Genomic DNA, 18,036 nt, shown 5'->3' on the forward strand with positions numbered 1-18,036 from the left:
GCCTGGAAGTGCATTGGGGGCGTGTCAGTGCACGGAGTATATAGCTGGTCCAAAAGCAGGAACATCTCGTCTTCATAGTCCTCAGGGATGGGGCTTCATCCCTCCACTCTGCTCATGTGTTTTATGCATATTTTTTTTATATATCAGTCATTGCTTTACTTTGGGTCATAATGTTCCTATTTTGTACCCAGGATTAAGATCTGGCAAGCTCGGTGAACAATGTGAAGCCGTTGTCCGTTTTCCAAGACTATTTCAAAAATATCCGTTCCCAATCCTGATTAACTCTGCATTTCTCAAGCTGGCCGACGTCTTCAGAGTTGGGTAGGTGGCTGAACCTGAAATCTAGAGGACAGTAGGGAATAAACATGTACAGTGGACATTGTCTGAAAGTAAAGGGGTCACAGAAGAGGTCCTAGCAAAGATCCTTGTGGTCCCCACTGCTCGCGGTACAGATCCTTGTGGTCCCCACTGCTCGCGGTACAGATCCTTGTGTTCCCCACTGCTCCCGGTACAGATCCTTGTGTTCCCCACTGCTCCCGGTACAGATCCTTGTGTTCCCCACTGCTCCTGGTACAGATCCTTGTGGTCCCCACTGCTCCCGGTACAGATCCTTGTGGTCCCCACTGCACTGCTTCCAGTACACATCCTTTTGGTCCCCACGGCTCCCGGTACAGATCCTTGTGGTCCACACTGCCCCCGGTACAGATCCTTGTGGTCCCCACTGCTCCCGGTACAGGTCCTTGTGGTCCCCACTGCACTGCTTCCAGTACACATCCTTTTGGTCCCCACGGCTCCCGGTACACATCGTTGTGGTCCCCACTGCTCCCGATACAGATCCTTGTGGTCCACACTGCTCCCGGTACATATCCTTGTGGTCCCCACTGCTCCCGATACAGATCCTTGTGGTCCACACTGCTCCCGGTACATATCCTTGTGGTCCCCACTGCTCCCGATACAGATCCTTGTGGTCCACATTGCTCCCGGTACATATCCTTGTGGTCCCCACTGCTCCCGGTACATATCCTTGTGGTCCCCACTGCTCCCGGTACAGATCCTTGTGGTCCACACTGCTCCCGATACAGATCCTTGTGGTCCACACTGCTCCCGGTACATATCCTTGTGGTCCACACTGCTCCCGGTACAGATCCTTGTGGTCCACACTGCTCCCGGTACAGATCCTTGTGGTCCCTACTGCACTGCTTCCAGTACACATCCTTGTGGTCCACACTGCTCCCGGTACAGATCCTTGTGGTCCCCACTGCCCCCGGTACAGATCCTTGTGGTCCCCACTGCCCCCGATACAGATCCTTGTGGTCCCCACTGCCCCCGGTACAGATCCTTGTGTTCCACACTGCTCCCTGCACAGATCCTTGTGGTCCCCACTGCCCCCGGTACAGATCCTTGTGGTCCCCACTGCTCCCGGTACAGATCCTTGTGGTCCACACTGCTCCCGATACAGATCCTTGTGGTCCACACTGCTCCCGGTGCAGATCCTTGTGGTCCACACTGCTCCCGGTACATATCCTTGTGGTCCACACTGCTCCCGGTACAGATCCTTGTGGTCCACACTGCTCCCGGTACAGATCCTTGTGGTCCACACTGCCCCCGGTACAGATCCTTGTGGTCCCCACTGCCCCCGATACAGATCCTTGTGGTCCCCACTGCCCCCGGTACAGATCCTTGTGGTCCACACTGCTCCCTGCACAGATCCTTGTGGTCCACACTGCCCCCGGTACAGATCCTTGTGGTCCCCACTGCACTGCTTCCAGTACACATCCTTGTGGTCCACACTGCCCCCGGTACAGATCCTTGTGGTCCCCACTGCCCCCGATACAGATCCTTGTGGTCCCCACTGCCCCCGGTACAGATCCTTGTGGTCCACACTGCTCCCTGCACAGATCCTTGTGGTCCACACTGCCCCCGGTACAGATCCTTGTGGTCCACACTGCTCCCGGTACAGATCCTTGTGGTCCACACTGCTCCCACTTCAAGTTTCCTATGGAGGCTACAAAATAAAGTTTAAAGTTACAAAAAATAGTTTTTATAAATCCTAAGACTCCAGAATTTCTATTTTTTGGTTGTTGTACTTACCACAGAAAATGCAATCAAAACATCATATGTACCCCAAACTGGTACCAAAATAAACTACTGCTGGGCACATGCAAAAAAAATCACACAGCTCCATCAACAGAAAAATAAAAAAGTCATGGGTCTCAGAAAATGGCGACACAATCCAATTATTATTTTTTCTTTTACAAATTTTTTATTTTCACCACCCAAAAAAAACCTATCCAACTTGTTGTCACCATAATCGTGATGAACTGAAGAATCATGTCACAGGGTCATTGTTATCACTCAGTGAATGCCGTGCAAACAAAATAAAATGGTGGAATCCCTTTTCATTCACCATTTCTCTTTGGATGTTGGATGTTTCCGTTCTGTCCTAAGGGGAACTGTCTTGTCTTTCAGCAATAATTTCCTCCGGCTTTGTGTGCTGAAGGTGACCCAACAGAGCGAGAAGCACCTAGAAAAGATCCTGAATGTGGACGAGTTTGTGAAGAGGATCTTCTCTGTTATACACAGTAATGACCCCGTAGCTCGGGCTATTACTCTCCGGTAAGTGGTCGGCCATCTTTGTGCATAAGGTGTCACACTGGAGCAGCGAATATACCCTTTATTACTTACAAGACCATTTACCGTTTTTGTCTTTTGTAGGATGCTGGGCAGCATGGCATCCATAATTCCCGATCAAAAAAATGCCCACCACAGTATACGGCAAAGCCTGGATTCTCATGACAATGTGGAGGTGGAGGCCGCCATATTTGCTGCATCTCATTTTTCTGCACAGTCGAAGTAAGTCTCTGGTACTTAAGTGCTGTCATGAAAACTGGGTTTATAAAAAAAATTAAAAAAAGTTTACTTATAGGTGCGCTTGTTGTCGCAGCATGCATTTATAAAGGGAAGTACTCCTCCCATAAGCGATCTTTGGAACATGCGTCATTTCTATGTTTGTCTAATACTTTGCATACACAGCCCACATACAGCAATCAGGTATGGGTTAAGCTTAGAGGAGTGTTCTCAAGTTTAAAAGTTATCCCCTATCCACGAGATAGCAGATTACCTTCCAATTGCTTTTGCAACCACTATGGCCCCCACCAATATTGAATGGAGCAGAGATCGATCATGCGCTCTACCGCTCCATTCATTCGCTAAGGGGCTGCTGGAAAAAGGCGAGTGCAGCGCTCAGCAGCCCCATAGGGAATGAATGGAGCGGAAGTCTGTCATGTGCACTGACGTTCCATTCACTCTTAATGGCAGCACCAGAGATTTCCAAGCGTAGCGCTCTGCTGGTCTTCCGCGCTCCTATTAGAATGGATGGAGCAGCAGTGCACTTGACCGATCTCCACTCTATTCTTTCCCTATGTGGCTGCTGAGCGCTGCACTCGCCTTTTTCCACCAGCCACTTAGAGAATGAATGGAGCTGCCGTCGGGCATCCAACCTGTCACTCCATTCTAAAACAGGGATAAAAGTGCCGTGTTGTAAGGACCAATGTGGGGTCCCTGCGGTAAGACCCCACTGAGCAATAAGTTATCACAATTCATTTGGATAGGTGATTACTTGTTTTCATCTGACAACCCCTTTAACTCATTTTACGTTGCTTCATATTTTCTCATTTTTTTCTGTTCCATCAGAGATTTTGCTGCAGGAATATGTAACAAAATTGGAGAAATGATCCAAGGTGAGATATTTTATTTTTATTTTTTCTGACATGTTTAGCGCTCTGTACATGAAAACGATACTTGTCACTGTCTACAGTCTTAATGCTGTTTCCTCTCTTTATTGTAGGCTTGGCCACGCCGGTTGATCTAAAGCTTAAACTGATTCCCATTCTTCAGCACATGCACCACGATGCCATTTTAGCTTCTAATAGCCGCCAACTTCTGCAGCAGCTTGTCACCTCGTACCCCTCAACGAAGATGGTGATCGTCACACTGCACACCTTCACCCTGCTCGCTGCGTCATCCTTAGTAGACATTCCAAAGCAGGTACGCGGATGTGCGCATATCATTTTCTATGAGACTCTTTCTTGGTCTGTAATGTTGATGGCCATCAGTATCAGATTAGTAGAGACTTGGTGCTGTGCCTCGTAATGCACTTCAGTCTGGTGAATGGCTCTGTAATATCAGGCACACATATATGGCGGTGTGATCGGCGGGGGTGTCCAGAGTCCGATCCCTACCTATGAGCACTTCTGTGAATTAAGTTTTATTGAGATCTTTGGTAGATCTAAATTACAATCCACATTGAACGTGATATGTACGGTATGTAGTGTGCACTAAAGGGACATTTAATTCTTCCGTGGATGTGAGGGAGTTTCTTAATAATGAAAATGTAAGTGTTTTGTTAAATGCAACTTCAATTTTTCTTCCTTCAGATTCAACTATTGCTTCAGTACCTGAGGAATGACCCCAGGAAAGCGGTGAAGAGACTCGCTATTCAGGATCTAAAATTTTTGGCTAACAAAACTCCTCACACTTGGAACAGGGACAATATTCAGGTCTGGTGCTTCATGTAAAAAAAAAATAAAGTAAATAAATAAAAAACAATATATATATAATTAGAGCTACGATTTAAGTGCAGATTCAGCTGCACTCCAAATCAAGGGGATCAATATATAATAAACAGGTTATACATAGCTATATATACAGTTTACGCATACACGCACTTGCGAACATTTTGGACAGGTGGGGAAAAATGCTGCAGAGTAGAATGCTTAAAAAATGTAAGTGTTGATTTCTTATATTTTATAATTGCTCTGCTGTGAGGAGCAATTTACATGATCACGAGTCAGTGCCAATGCTATATAGCAATTACTGAGCACTAAGATGGAAAAACAAAAAAAAACCAGAAGTGGTTATTTATTGCTTCTGTGTTCCCCTCTGTGACGGTGGGTAAGTCGAGCTACTACTAGATATCAGGAGCCTTACACTTCATGCATTTACAATGACGCAGGTTTAAAGCACACTACCATGCACTGTAAACTAGATACTATCTGGAGAATAACATCATAAGCCCTGCTATTGGTGACCATTTATTTATTTCACCCACTTGTATAGCTCCATCATATTCCACAGCGCTTTACACACACTATCATTGCTGTCCCTATTGGGGCTCACATTCTAGATTCCCTATCAGGATGTCTTTGGAGTGTGGGAGAAAACCGGAGAACCTGGAGGAAACCCACGCAAACACGGGGAGCACATACAATGTATGTATATACTTTGCTTTCCTGTATAGATCTCTATGTTGATTTTTTTTTTTTTTTTTTTCTCATAGGCTTTATGTGAATGTGCTCTTCAGACGCCATACGACAGCCTCAAGCTGGGGATGGTCGCTGTACTCTCCACTCTCTCTGGCAGCATCTCCATCAAGCAGTACTTTACTTCACCCCCAGGTACAGTATCCCAGAGGGACCAAAATTGTGCTGCACAAAGACAAGACTTCTTCCAACAATCTGACCAATATTGGGGTCATTTATTGCACTTCTCACTTTAGCCATATAAGTAAAGTATACAATGTAAAAGTCAGCTGAGCCAGCAACTGAAAATCATAGTAAAAATCTGCCGATCTAGCCAGGGATTATTTATAATTCTATCACTTCTCTGGGGGACACATGAGAACATGGATGTATGCTGCCTCAACTAGGAGGCTGACACACACAAAAAAAGTTATCTCCTCTGCAGCAGTATATAGCCACCGACTGGCCTGAAGCTAATCAGTTTTGGATTAGTGTCAGCAGGAGGCAGAGACGAGTCTGGACCCAGGCCTGTTTCTACATCAGGTTTTGTTGTTTTTTATTAATGATTTCCCTTTTTATTTCAGATACGGCTTGTGAGGGCGACAGAGTGGAGTTGTGTCACTCTGATCTCCCACCTAGAGACAGAGAGCACAGTGTGGGGTCGTGTCACTACTGTATCCTCTCTGGTCTACAGGACCCTAACACATCAAGAGTGTTTGGGGCTCCCCGGCGAATGGTCCTTGCCACCAATCCCCTGCTCGTACACCCCCCAGAGCCAGACAGAGCACGGAGGGAAAACTGATCTGTTACCTGCCAGCCGCCCAGGATGCTGTTGTCCGTCTTCCAGTACCGACCTGTGAAGAAGGATTCAGGATTTTCAGGTGTATCCAGATCTGATGTAACAGTGAAGAGGGCTCGCAATAAAGAGAAAGAAAGGGATAGAACTAAGAAGAAGAAGGTCCCAGTTTTCCCTGGGTCATGATTCATTCGACCCCTAAACCAGCTGCGACCTCCTCTCCTGCCTGGTACTCTTCGGCAGCCTCTTTAAAAAAAATAAATAAATAAAATGGCTCCCAACTTTGGCCTGGGGCTTTTCTGGTGGCCTGGCCGCACCTTCTGCAGCCTGGTCAATCACACAGCTCTTTCGCGCTCCTCCGCCCACTGCCCTCAGCCTATCAGGGTACTCTGCGCATGCTTTCTGACGTCGCCTCTTCTTCCTTCTGATCGGCTCCATCTTCTAATCTCCGGCTGTACTCTACCACAGCAGCTACCATGAACTCTGAAGTTCAACGACTGGTTCCACTGAACCACCGTCGCCATCAATATCCCCAGGACCACAAAATCCCGGGTCTGAGAACGTTCTTCCACCGGGTGATCGCCCTATATCCCCAGCATAGCTCCCTCTGGCACATATCTCTTTCCCTATGCCTAACCCCTGGGAGTCTCACTCCCATCCGCCTCTTATTGTCTTTTACTTTGCATGTTTTTCCTGTAACAGAAGGTTTCCCTTTGGTCAGACCTCGTCCCTCCGACCAGATTGCAGCCTCACAACCATGCTATGCTTCCTGAAGCCCCCACTGCCCGAACAAGGGTGCACACTCCTCCCAAGTGGGCCACAGCTGTTTATCAATTAGACGTCCTCATTCCCGTTCCCCCTGCAGGAACGCTTTTCGGGTTTGTATTGAAACCTGCTTGTGGTACCAAAGAAGGATGGCTCCGGTCGCCACCATATCCTTTACCCCAAAGTATTGAACTGACATGTCTGCCTGTGTCACTTCAGAGTGGAGTCTCTTCGGTCAGTGATGGCCTCCATGAAGCCGGAGGAGTTTCTATGCTCGGTGGATATTTAAGATGCCTATCTGCACATACCCATTTTCCCTCCTCACCAGAGATTCCTCCACTTTGCAGTCCAGGAATCCCACTTTCAGTTCACAGCCGTTCGGCCTAGCCACAGCACCCAGGGCTTTCCCTAAGATAATGGTAATGGTGATGGCCATTCTTCAGAGCAGAGATTGTCGTCATCCCTTATGTGGACGACCTTCTCATCAAGGCTCCATCCCACTCAGCATGTCACGAGAGTCTGCAGATCACTCTGGACACCCTCTTTAGGCTCGGCTGTATTATCAACAGTTCGAAGTCGTCTCTGATCCCGGCCCAACGCATAGTTTTCCAAGGAATTCTGTTTGATACCATGCGGGCAAGGGTTTTGTGCCCAAAGAAAACTACTCCGCTCTACTATGCGGGATTTGCTATCTCGGAGCTCTATCCATTTCTGCATGAGCGTACTGGGCAAGATGGAAGCAGTTCCATTCACTCATTTCCACACATGCTCTCTATAGCTCATTCTCCTATCAAGATGGGACAAATTGACTTGTTCCCTGGATCTCCTTGTCACACTTCCCACCCAGATCAAGAGATTACTGGAATGGTGGATACGCTCTATCCTCGTCCTCCACCGAAGATCGTTTCTGTCAATGCTTTGAAGGTTGTAACAATGGATGCCAGTCTGCCCGATTGGGGAGTCGTTTTTCAAGATCGAACAGTTCAGGGCCCATGTAATGCTCAGGAATCGTCCCTTCCTATCAACAATCTAGAGCTCAGAGTAATCTTCCTTTCTCTGCTTCACTCTCAGAACCTTCTCTCTAGCCGTCCAATACAAGTCCAATCCGACAATGCCATGGTGGTGGCATACATCAACCACCAAGGAGGAACTCGAAGTCAAGCAGTGTAGTCAGAAGTGGTTCGATTCCTGTTATGGGCCGATCGGAACGTACTGGAAATCTCAGCGGTACGCATCCCGGGAGTGGACATCCTGGTCTCCGACTTTCTCAGCCAAGAAGGTCTTGCTGCCAGCGTATGGTCCCTGAATCCTTCGGTTTTCGACAAGATTTGTCTCTGATGGGGCATCACCGACATCGATCTGATGGCATGAAGACTGAACCACAAGGTTCTCCAGTTTGTATCCAGATCTCACGATCCTCTAGTGATCAGCCTCGACTCGCTGGCAATTCCTTGGTCCCAGTTATCTTTCCCATACCTTTTTTTCACCTCTAGCGCTGATCCCCAGGTTGGCCAAAAAGATCATGGCAAAATGATCTCCCATCATACTCAGAAGATCCTGGCACGCAGAAGTAATCAATCTCCTCCCTGGCACTCCGTGGAGACTTCTGTATCTTCCTGATCTTCTCTCGCAGGGTCCCCTCTTCTACCTGAATTCTCAGTTGCCAATTTAACTGCATGGCTGTTGAGGCCGCAGTACTGAAATCCACCGTATTCTCCCATCAGATTATTCAGACCATGATCAGGGCAAGGAAGACTTTTTTCCTCTCACCTTTACCACCGTACATGGAATGCTTATTTCGGCTGGTGCGAGGCAAACAAGGCCTCCCTCATAGTTTTTGCTCTGCCATCCATTTTGTCATTTTTGCAGTCAGAACTTGAATCTTGGCTGACCCTCAGTTCCCTTAAGAGGCAGGTGCCAGGGCTTTCCATTCTTTTTCACATGAATCTGGTCCACTTTTCATGACCTTCCTTCAGGGGGTTGCACACTCTAGTGCCCCTTATCAGCCTCATGGAGAACCTTAACTTACTCCTGGACGTCCTTCAGAAGTCCACTTTTTACCCACTACAAGTGATCTCACTCTCCCTCCTCTCCTGGAATGTTTTGCTCCTGGTAACCATCACCTCAATCACACGAGTGTCCGAACACGTGTTCTTTTCTTGCCATTCTCCCTACCTGGTGTTCCACCAGGACAAGGTGGTCCTTCGTCTGATCCCATCTTTTCTTCCTAAGATGGTTTCCTCATTTCGCCTCAATGAAGGCATCATACTTCTTTCCTTTTGTCCGTCTCCCTCTCATCCTCGAGGGCGGTCTCTGAACAAACTTTGGGCCTTCATCTCTACCTTTCCAGAACGGCACCCTTCAGTCGAGCGGACTCTCTGTTCATAATTCCCGAAGGTCCTCTATTCTTCAGCGTCTACCATTGCCCATTGGGTCCGTTCTGCCATTCTGGAAGCTTATCGCATAATGGACATTGTCCCCCCAATGAAGCGATAGAGAAATGATGATTTTGGGTAGTCGCCATAAAATCACTTTTTCAGAGCCTTTATTGGGTGCAAGAGCACCCCACCCTTGTATACGATTGTGTTGGTTCTGCTATGTTTTTGTATTTCCATTTCTTCTCCTACTGCTTTTTTCACTGATTAGCTTTTTGCCAGTTGGTGTGTGTACCCTCCTGAGGAAGATCTAACTTTTTTTTTGCCTAGTGTCAGCCTCCTAGTGATAGCAGCATACACCCATGGTCTGCTGTGTCTACCAATGGAGGCTCTGAGAGAGATGTTTTACTGTGAGTACCCAAAATCTTCATTTCTCCTTCGCCTCATTTTCCAGAAGTTTTAATCGGTTGTCGACTTTTACAATACATTTCTGTCTCGTTTTAATGTTTTCTTTTTTTTAGGTGCCATAGCGGGTACTGCCAGGTATACTGACTTGATTAAGTTGGCACAGGAGTGCAGTTATCACTGTAACCGCGGCATCGCAGCCCACGGGGTGACTGTCCTCACCAATATTGTTGCTTCGTGTCAGGATAGCGGTGAGTTAATATCATCCTGTAATGTGTCCGTCATTGATGTTTGTGTTGTGAGTTATTGATTAGCATGGATTTAAAGATCAGAAATCACTGTCGGCCTAATGGGCCTTTAGCTGATAGCAGCAATCTGTATACACAGACATGCAGAGACTATGCAGATCGTGACTGCACCGGAAATCCTTGCGTCAGGGACCGCAGAGTTTCCTTGCTACTTTTTGATTGCAGAAATTGCGATTACTCTGTCGCCTCATTGGGGGACACAGGACCATGGGTGTTATGCTGCTGTCCACTAGGAGGCGACACTATGCATAATCTGAAAAAGATTAACTGTGGCTCCTCCTCTGCAGTGTACACCCCTGGACGGCATCAGCCTTCTCCAGTTTTTGCTTAGTGTCGCATAGGAGGCACACCTAAGATTTTTTTTTACTCCGTTTTTTCCGACGGGATTACAGATGAAGAAAAGAGGGTCTCCTGTGAGACTCCCGGCATGGCTCCTTCCTCGGCCCCCTATTATGGGGTGCCCAGTTGAAGTAGAGATGGCTATTCCCCATGTTGCTCCTTCCCCAGTCCCTCGGGTGCTGGTTCGAAGTTGAGACCCCCCCCTCCTTCCCCAATTCCTTTTGGTTTCTGGGTTGAGGTCGAGGCGAGGATAAAGGCCCCTGAAGGTGACAACAGCACCCTCCCTAATCCCCCTCGGGGGATATTAGGTTGAGACACCTCAGGTAGGGCCTGTACAGGCAGCATTCTGCAGCTCCCAGCAATGGGCCAGCACACTGCGCCTGCATCCAGGGACCCCAGCCCAGCTGCGGGCTCCTATTGGGGCTGGGGGGAGTGCAGGCAGGCATGGCACATACAGACACAGGGCTCCCTGCGTCCCTGTCTCTGCGGCAGCACCAGCTCTATACTGCCTCAGGGGGACCCCTCACACGGCCCCCCTTCCGCTTACAGCCCCACCGCTATCCTGCCTTTAAATTCGGAGGGTCCGGTTCAGATCCGACCCCCTTCTGGACTTTCGCGCCGGCCTGGAGCCCTTCTGGGCATCAGGCATCTAATTTAGGCCCCGGCTTCGGCCTAGCTGAAGCCACCGCCTCCTCTCCACCCCCCGGCCCGCCCCCCGGATGACAAATATGACACTACAGTGTCATAGAGGGGGCGGATCAAGACAGAAAGGGCGCGTTTTTACACAGCTTTGCCCCCTTTTTCTCAGCTCTCCGCCCCCTTCTCCCCCTGCCTCTTCTCCTCGGTGGCCATTTCTACTGCAGCAAGGATTAACCCTGCATCTCCCGGTCAGCAGGACCAGGCCAGCCAGTCTCCGGGGGGCACAGGACTGTGGATCTTCGGCGCTGGACCTAGGGGCAAACTGGTGGGGTAAGATCACAGCTGGGTTGTTTTACTCGGCTGTGAATCCATATTCCCTATAAGGCTCCCCTATAGGGTTCTCTGCATAGCTACCCCTGTAACGTTCTCTGCATAGCAGCCCTTCTGCACTCTGTGCACTATGCCAGGCTCAAGGTCCAAGAGAACCAGGCAGGACTGCTATTATGCATTCTGCACAGCCTGCAGGACCGCTCTCCCCAGTGGCAGTGTGTACCCACACTGCTAGGACTGCACTCAGACTACTGTGTCAGAGCCCCAAGAGGCCCCTGCCAATGCTTCGGTGTCTAATGCCACGCCGGAATGGGTCACTCAGATGTTTCAATCTATGACGCAGTCTATAGATAACCTAACCCTCCACATTGCTTCAGGCTCTGCAGAGTCATGCCTCGGCTATGACCGTTACCCAGCAAGGGAGAGCTTGGCTCAGGGACAGGACGACCCTGGCACATCCACGTCTAAGTCAGGATGCAAGCGGACCCACAGTCCATCTACGTCATCCCATCCCGTAGTTCCAGGTAAGCAAGATCGTCCCCTTCCAGGGACAGACAATGCAGATCTCCGCAATCCCCGAACAGAGAAGGCCTCCTCCCCAGCTCACCCAGCAGTGGACGCCTCAGCGATACACAGGATTCGGAAGACATCTGTGACTCCAACTCAGACAAGGAAACGGAGGGGTCCCTGATCCCAATCCCCCCTAGCAATACTGCGCTAGTTGAGGACTTAATCTCTTCCATCCATCAGGTGCTGGACATTTCTGATCCGCCACCAGAGGCCCCAGAACACAAGATTTCCTTTGAAAGATCTCTGAAGCCGCCTAAGGTTTTCTCTAACCACCCAGAGTTTAAGGTGATCCTTAAAAAGGAGTTCTCACAGCCTGAGAAAAAATTCACTAATCGCAAATATCTGGAGGCGAGGTACCCCTTCCCGCAGAAGGACACCAAGGAATGGACAGATCCACCCGAAGTGGACCCCCCAGTCTCTAGACTAGCAGCACAGACCCTCCTTTCACTGCCAGATAGCTCAACCCTCAGGGACGCAGCAGACTGGCAGGTAGAACGCATGGCTCGTTCAATTTTCAAAGCCGCAGGGGCATCCCTGGGTCCCGCGTTCACTTCAGTTTGGGCTGCCAAGGTCATTCTGGCCTGGGCCAAAAATTTACAAGCTCTCCAAGCATCCGCTCCTGAGCTGTCAGACCTTGGTTCAAATAGCAGTCGTAGCAGATTACATGCTTCATGCAGCTCTGGATTCAGCAAGGGGTGTAGCGGGGATAGCATCAAACGCCATCACAATTCGGCATATCCTCTGGCTGCGGGAATGGAAAGCCGACGCAGCCTCAAAGAAGTCCCTCACGCACCTCCCCTACCTCAGTGGGCGTCTTTTTGGTGAACAGTTGGACACAATGATATCCAACGCCACCGGGGGTAAGAGTACCTCTCTTCCCCAACTGAAACCTAAACGCACTTACAAGAAGCGTAACCAAACTCGATTCCAATCCTTTCGGAATTCTTCTTGCTTGTCCGTCTCGCGTCCAGCACAAAATCGTAACCGTTCCCCACGCAGGGACAACTCACCACTAACGCAAAGGTCAGTCAAGACCTGGCAGTCAAAAGCAGCCCAGTCTAAACCTAGAGGAGGAAAATCTCAGACTTTCTCCTCATCATGACTCACGGACCCCGGAAGACACCACACCCGTAGGCGGCCTACTTTTGCTCTTTCATCAAGTCTGGCTGCCTATTACAGAAGACAGATGGGTCAGGGAACTAGTGTCTTCCGGATACAAGATAGAGTTCACCTCCAACCCACCGGACCGATTCTTCCTCTCTGTCCCCCCAAAACCACCAGCCAAGGCTCGTGCCTACCACCAAGCGGTTTCCTCGCTTTTTCAAGCAGGAGTCATAGTACCGGTCCCCATGGCCGAGCGCTTCCGAGGGTTCTACTCCAATCTATTCGTAGATCCCAAGAAAGGAGGCAGCGTGCGGCCCATACTGGACCTAAAACAACTCAACAAATATGTACGGGTCCGTCACTTCCGCATGGAGTCCCTTCGGTCCATCATTGCGTCCATGGAGAAGGGAGAATATCTCGCCTCCATAGACATACAAGACGCATACCTGCATATACCGATTGCACCTGCTCATCAGATTTCTCAGGTTCGCAATCGACCAGGACCACTACCAGTTTGTGGCTCTCCCCTTTGGACTCGCCACGGCTCCCAGAGTGTTTACCAAAGTCATGGCAGCCACCATGGACGTCCTGCACTCCAGAGGCATAGTAGTCGTTCCATACCTGGAAGATCTACTCATCAAGGCTCCCACCTTCAAGGACTGCGAGCTCAGCGTCTCAATCACAATCGACACTCCGAGTCGCATGGGTTGGTTAGTCAACCTACAAAAGTCATCACCAACCCCGAGTCAGTCTCTGACCTTCCTGGGAATGCTATACAACACCTCCAGGGGTCTAGTGCTCCTTCCCAAGGACATGGCACTGGCTCTCCGTCTAGGAGTTCGCACCCTCCTCCGCAAACCCCCTCGATCTCTCCGGTTTGCCTCGGCAAGGATGAGGGCAGCAATAGAAGCTGTCCCATTTGCCCAGTTTCACCTCAGACCTCTCCAACTAGCCATCCTCAAGTCCTGGGGACAAGAACCCTTTCTCTCTCGACAGGGAGTTCTGGCTAATGTCGTCAACCAAGAGGTCCCTGCACTGGTGGCTCAAGCCAACCTCGCTAGCAAAGGGGAAATCCTTTCTCACAGGTCATTGGAAAGTTCTGACCACCGATGCGAGCCTGACGGGTTGGGGTGCAGTGCACCTACACCACAGGGCACAGGGCAAGTGGTCCCCAGTGGAAGCGACCATGCCCATCAACATCCTGGAAATTCGTGCCATCCTCCTGGCATTGAGGGCTTTCCATCACTTACTGGCAGCCTCTCACATCAGAATGCAGTCGGACAATGCCACGGCTGTGGCATATGTGAATCACCAAGAGGGGACCCGCAGTACCCAGGCGATGCGAGAAGTGTCACATATCCACCACTGGGCGGAGGACACAGGGTCGGTTCTCTCGGCGGTCCGCATTCCAGGTGTGGACAACTGGGAAGCAGACTTCCTCAGCCGACAAGAAATAGACTCGGGAGAGTGGTCTCTCCATCCCGAAATTTTTCGCCAGATCTGCCATCGCTGGGGGACCCCAGATGTGGACCTAATGGCATCCCACTTCAATGCCAAGGTCTCCAACTTCATGGCCAGAACACACGATCCGCGGTCGCTCGGAGCAGACGCTCTGGTTCAGGACTGGACCCAGTTCCAGCTTCTGTACATTTTTCCACCTCTCCCCCTGATATCCAGAGTGGTGAGGAAGATCAAACAAGAGGGAGTTCCAACCATCCTAATTGCACCGGACTGGCCCAGACGTGCATGGTACGCCGACATCGTACAACTTACAGCAGACGCCCCCTGGCGTCTCCCCGATCGCCACGATCTTCTATCACAAGGCCTGTTCTACCACCAGAACCCAGGCTCTCAATTTGACGGCGTGGCCCTTGAGACCTGGGTTCTAACCCAGGCAGGGCTCTCGCCGGACGTCTGTCATGCGGGTACTGGGTAGACTACAGCTGATTACCCAGGCCCCTGCGATATCCCTCAGACTTGGGAAAACCCTGTCTGTCCCTCTCCCAGAATTTACATTGATGGTGTGCTTGTCTGGGCCGCCAGGCCTGACCCTGACTCCTGTTTCAGTACTATGCTGAAACCTCCACCCGCCACCCAGTGATTAGACCACACACCAACCCCTACAGAAAGCACAGACAGGGAAAACTAAAAACGCACCACGCCGCAGACACACAGGAAAACACTATAATGTGCACAGGGCAAAACAAGTACAAATATAGGAAGGAGAAATATGACAAAGGATAATACACCACCAGATACGATATTTCTTCTCCTAGGCCACCACTCCAGACCGAGATCACCAGGCACAAGACACAAGCTATAATCGGCGACGCCCAAAGTCCAGAATGACTATTTAAAGGCCACGGGCGTGACCCAGCCTCCAACCCGATTACCAGCTAGATTAACCCCAGACAACCTGGATAAAGTCTAGCCGGCGCCACTGAGCGTATAGTGGACGAATGTGGAATTACCGCTATCTGTCGGACGCCCTAGTGTGAATAGCTTCCGACATGACAACGTCATTGGAACCATGATCAGGGCACGGAAGCCAGCCTCTGCCAAGATTTATTACCGTACCTGGAAAGCTTTCTTTACCTGGTGCGAATCTCGTGGCCAGACCCCACTCCCTTATTCCCTACCCAAAGTACTTGGCTTTCTCCAATCGGGTCTGGAGGCCAGGCTGTCGTTAGGCTCGCTTAAGAGCCAGGTGTCAGCCCTCTTAGTGCTTTTTCAAAGGCGCATTGCTACCAAGCCGCAAGTAAGGACTTTCCTTCAGGGGGTTTCCCGATTGGTTCCCCCCTACAGACGACCACTAGAAACGTGGGACCTCAACCTGGTCCTGACAGCATTGCAGGAACCACCCTTCGAACCCCTTAAGGAGGTCCCGCTCCGCCTTCTCTCCCAGAAGGTGGTTTTCCTGGTGGCAATCACCTCGCTACGCAGGGTGTCTGAACTGACAGCACTCTCCTGCAGACGGCCCTTCATGGCCTTTCACCAGGACAAGGTAGTTCTTCGTACGGTCCCATCCTTCCTTCCGAAGGTTGTGTCCAACTTCCACCTCAATGAGGAAATTTCACTACGATCCCTTTGTCCGGTCCCGGTTCATAGAGTGGAAAAGGCCCTGCATACGCTTGACCTCGTCAAGGCATTGCGTATATACGTGTCTAGGATTGCGTCCTTCCGGAGGTCTGATTCTCTTTTCCTCCTTCCGGAAGGCGGCCACAAGGGTCTGCCAGCTTCCAAAGCTACCCTTGCCAGGTGGATCAAATCCACCGTACAAGAGGCCTACCGCCTTAAGAATTCTCCTCTTCCAGCTGGTATTACGGCACACTCTATACGGGCGGTAGGGGCCTCCTAGGCCATTCGGCACCAGGCTTCGTCACAATTGTGTAAGGCGGCCACTTGGACTAGCATACACACGTTTACTAAACACTACAGGGTTCATACCCAGTACTCAGCGGACGCGAGCCTGGGTAGATGTGTTCTGCAGGCGGCGGTGCCCTAAGTATAGGGTCCTGTCTGCACAATATTCGTCCATTGCTTCCCACCCAGGGACTGCTTTAGGATGTCCCATGGTCCTGTGTCCCCCAATGAGGCGACAGAGTAAAGGAGATTTTTGTGTACTCACCGTAAATTCTCTTTCTCTTAGGCTCTAATTGGGGGACACAGCTCCCACCCTGTTGCCCTTTCCGGGCCGTTGTAACTGTTGAGTTCTCATATTGTTTGCTTGAGCTCGTACATAGTTGCCTTCTTACAGGCATAATTATGTTATTCATGTTACGTTCCTCCTACTGCTTTTGCACAAAACTGGAGAAGGCTGATGCTGTCCAGGGGTGTATACTGCAGAGGAGGAGCCACAGTTAATCTTTTTCAGATTATGCATAGTGTCGCCTCCTAGTGAACAGCAGCATAACACCCATGGTCCTGTGTCCCCCAATTAGAGGCTAAGAGAAAGAGATTTTACGGTGAGTACACAAAAATCTCCTTTTTGGGAACACAGTGCTGATTATTATGGAATCTGTGTTCAGGGGAGGTTTTTTTGCACAGGTTTTGGCTGTCCTGCAGTTGGCACTGTGTTCTGGAGCAACATCCAACGTAGTATGTAAATTAATGGGTCAAACCAACAACTGCTTAATTTATGTGCAAAATGAAAAATCAGCGTGAGTGATTACTGCCAGCTGAATGGGACATTAATGGCACATTGGAAGAATATGTTAATAGATGCGGGTCCTACACCCACTAGCTGCCACCTCTTGACTTTTGGCAGCGTGCTGCAGGGCTCTGTTCAGATAGAAGCAGGTCTTACAAATGGGACCCAAACTATTTGTCCTGTTGATCATGAATATGATAAACGTATGGTTGCAAATGTCACTATTCTTCATTTACAATTTCTTTCAGATCATTTGGCTCTGGAGAAGGATGCCGTATTCGGCCTTGAATCTCTCCTGGTCCTGAGTAATCAAGACGGCAGTGCTGGCTCCCAGCAAACCTTAAAGGTGTGAATAGCTGTGGAATGGCAATGAAACTGGCACAGTGTATTATGAGGCCATTCATCGCTCTTAAGAATATGCACAGAATTGCCTTTATAGTCAACATCTCATTCCTGTTCCCTTAGACCGCTCTGTCCTGCATGGTGAAACTGGCAAAGTGCCGCCCGTATCTGAGCCAATCCGTTGTGGAATCGCTCCTGACTCAGCTACACAGCGCTCAGGACGCTGCCAGGATCTACCTGTGCCATTGTCTGGCCTCTGTGGCCATGCAGCTGCCGGTGCTTGGAGATGGGATGTTAGGAGACCTGATGGAGCTGTACAAAGTCATCGGAAGATCGACCACAGACAAACAACAGGAGCTGCTGGTAAGTAACATCCATCACCTACGACACCCAGTATAGAGACCACAAGAGGCCGGATTGGATCTCTCTGCAATTGTACAACAAAATCCTCGTGTCTTACATGTGATTTGTGCCGAGGATTCACCGTGGATTACATTGAAGTGGTGAAATCGGCAACACAACGAGCTGCAGCGACCAGAGCTCGCCCCGATTGCTCTAGTTTAATTTTTTTAAATAAATAATTTTTATTGAAAAACTCCAAATACAAATTTTC

At 49.8% G+C, this 18,036-nt stretch overlaps 1 protein-coding gene across 1 annotated transcript in view; it reads left to right on the forward strand.

Annotated features, from left to right (window-relative positions):
- The window catches only part of INTS7 (integrator complex subunit 7), a 34,077-nt gene that overhangs the window by 772 nt on the left and 15,269 nt on the right, over positions 1-18,036 (forward strand). The window contains exons 2-11 of the mRNA XM_077282307.1: positions 192-321; positions 2,470-2,616; positions 2,716-2,853; positions 3,694-3,740; positions 3,848-4,047; positions 4,437-4,559; positions 5,339-5,456; positions 9,758-9,892; positions 17,330-17,427; positions 17,547-17,786. Of these exons, the coding sequence (XP_077138422.1) occupies positions 192-321; positions 2,470-2,616; positions 2,716-2,853; positions 3,694-3,740; positions 3,848-4,047; positions 4,437-4,559; positions 5,339-5,456; positions 9,758-9,892; positions 17,330-17,427; positions 17,547-17,786 (1,376 nt within the window). The remainder of the gene's footprint in view (positions 1-191; positions 322-2,469; positions 2,617-2,715; positions 2,854-3,693; positions 3,741-3,847; positions 4,048-4,436; positions 4,560-5,338; positions 5,457-9,757; positions 9,893-17,329; positions 17,428-17,546; positions 17,787-18,036) is intronic.

Source organism: Ranitomeya variabilis, chromosome 2 (genome assembly GCF_051348905.1).
Source record: "Ranitomeya variabilis isolate aRanVar5 chromosome 2, aRanVar5.hap1, whole genome shotgun sequence".
Taxonomy (NCBI): Eukaryota; Metazoa; Chordata; class Amphibia; order Anura; family Dendrobatidae; genus Ranitomeya; species Ranitomeya variabilis.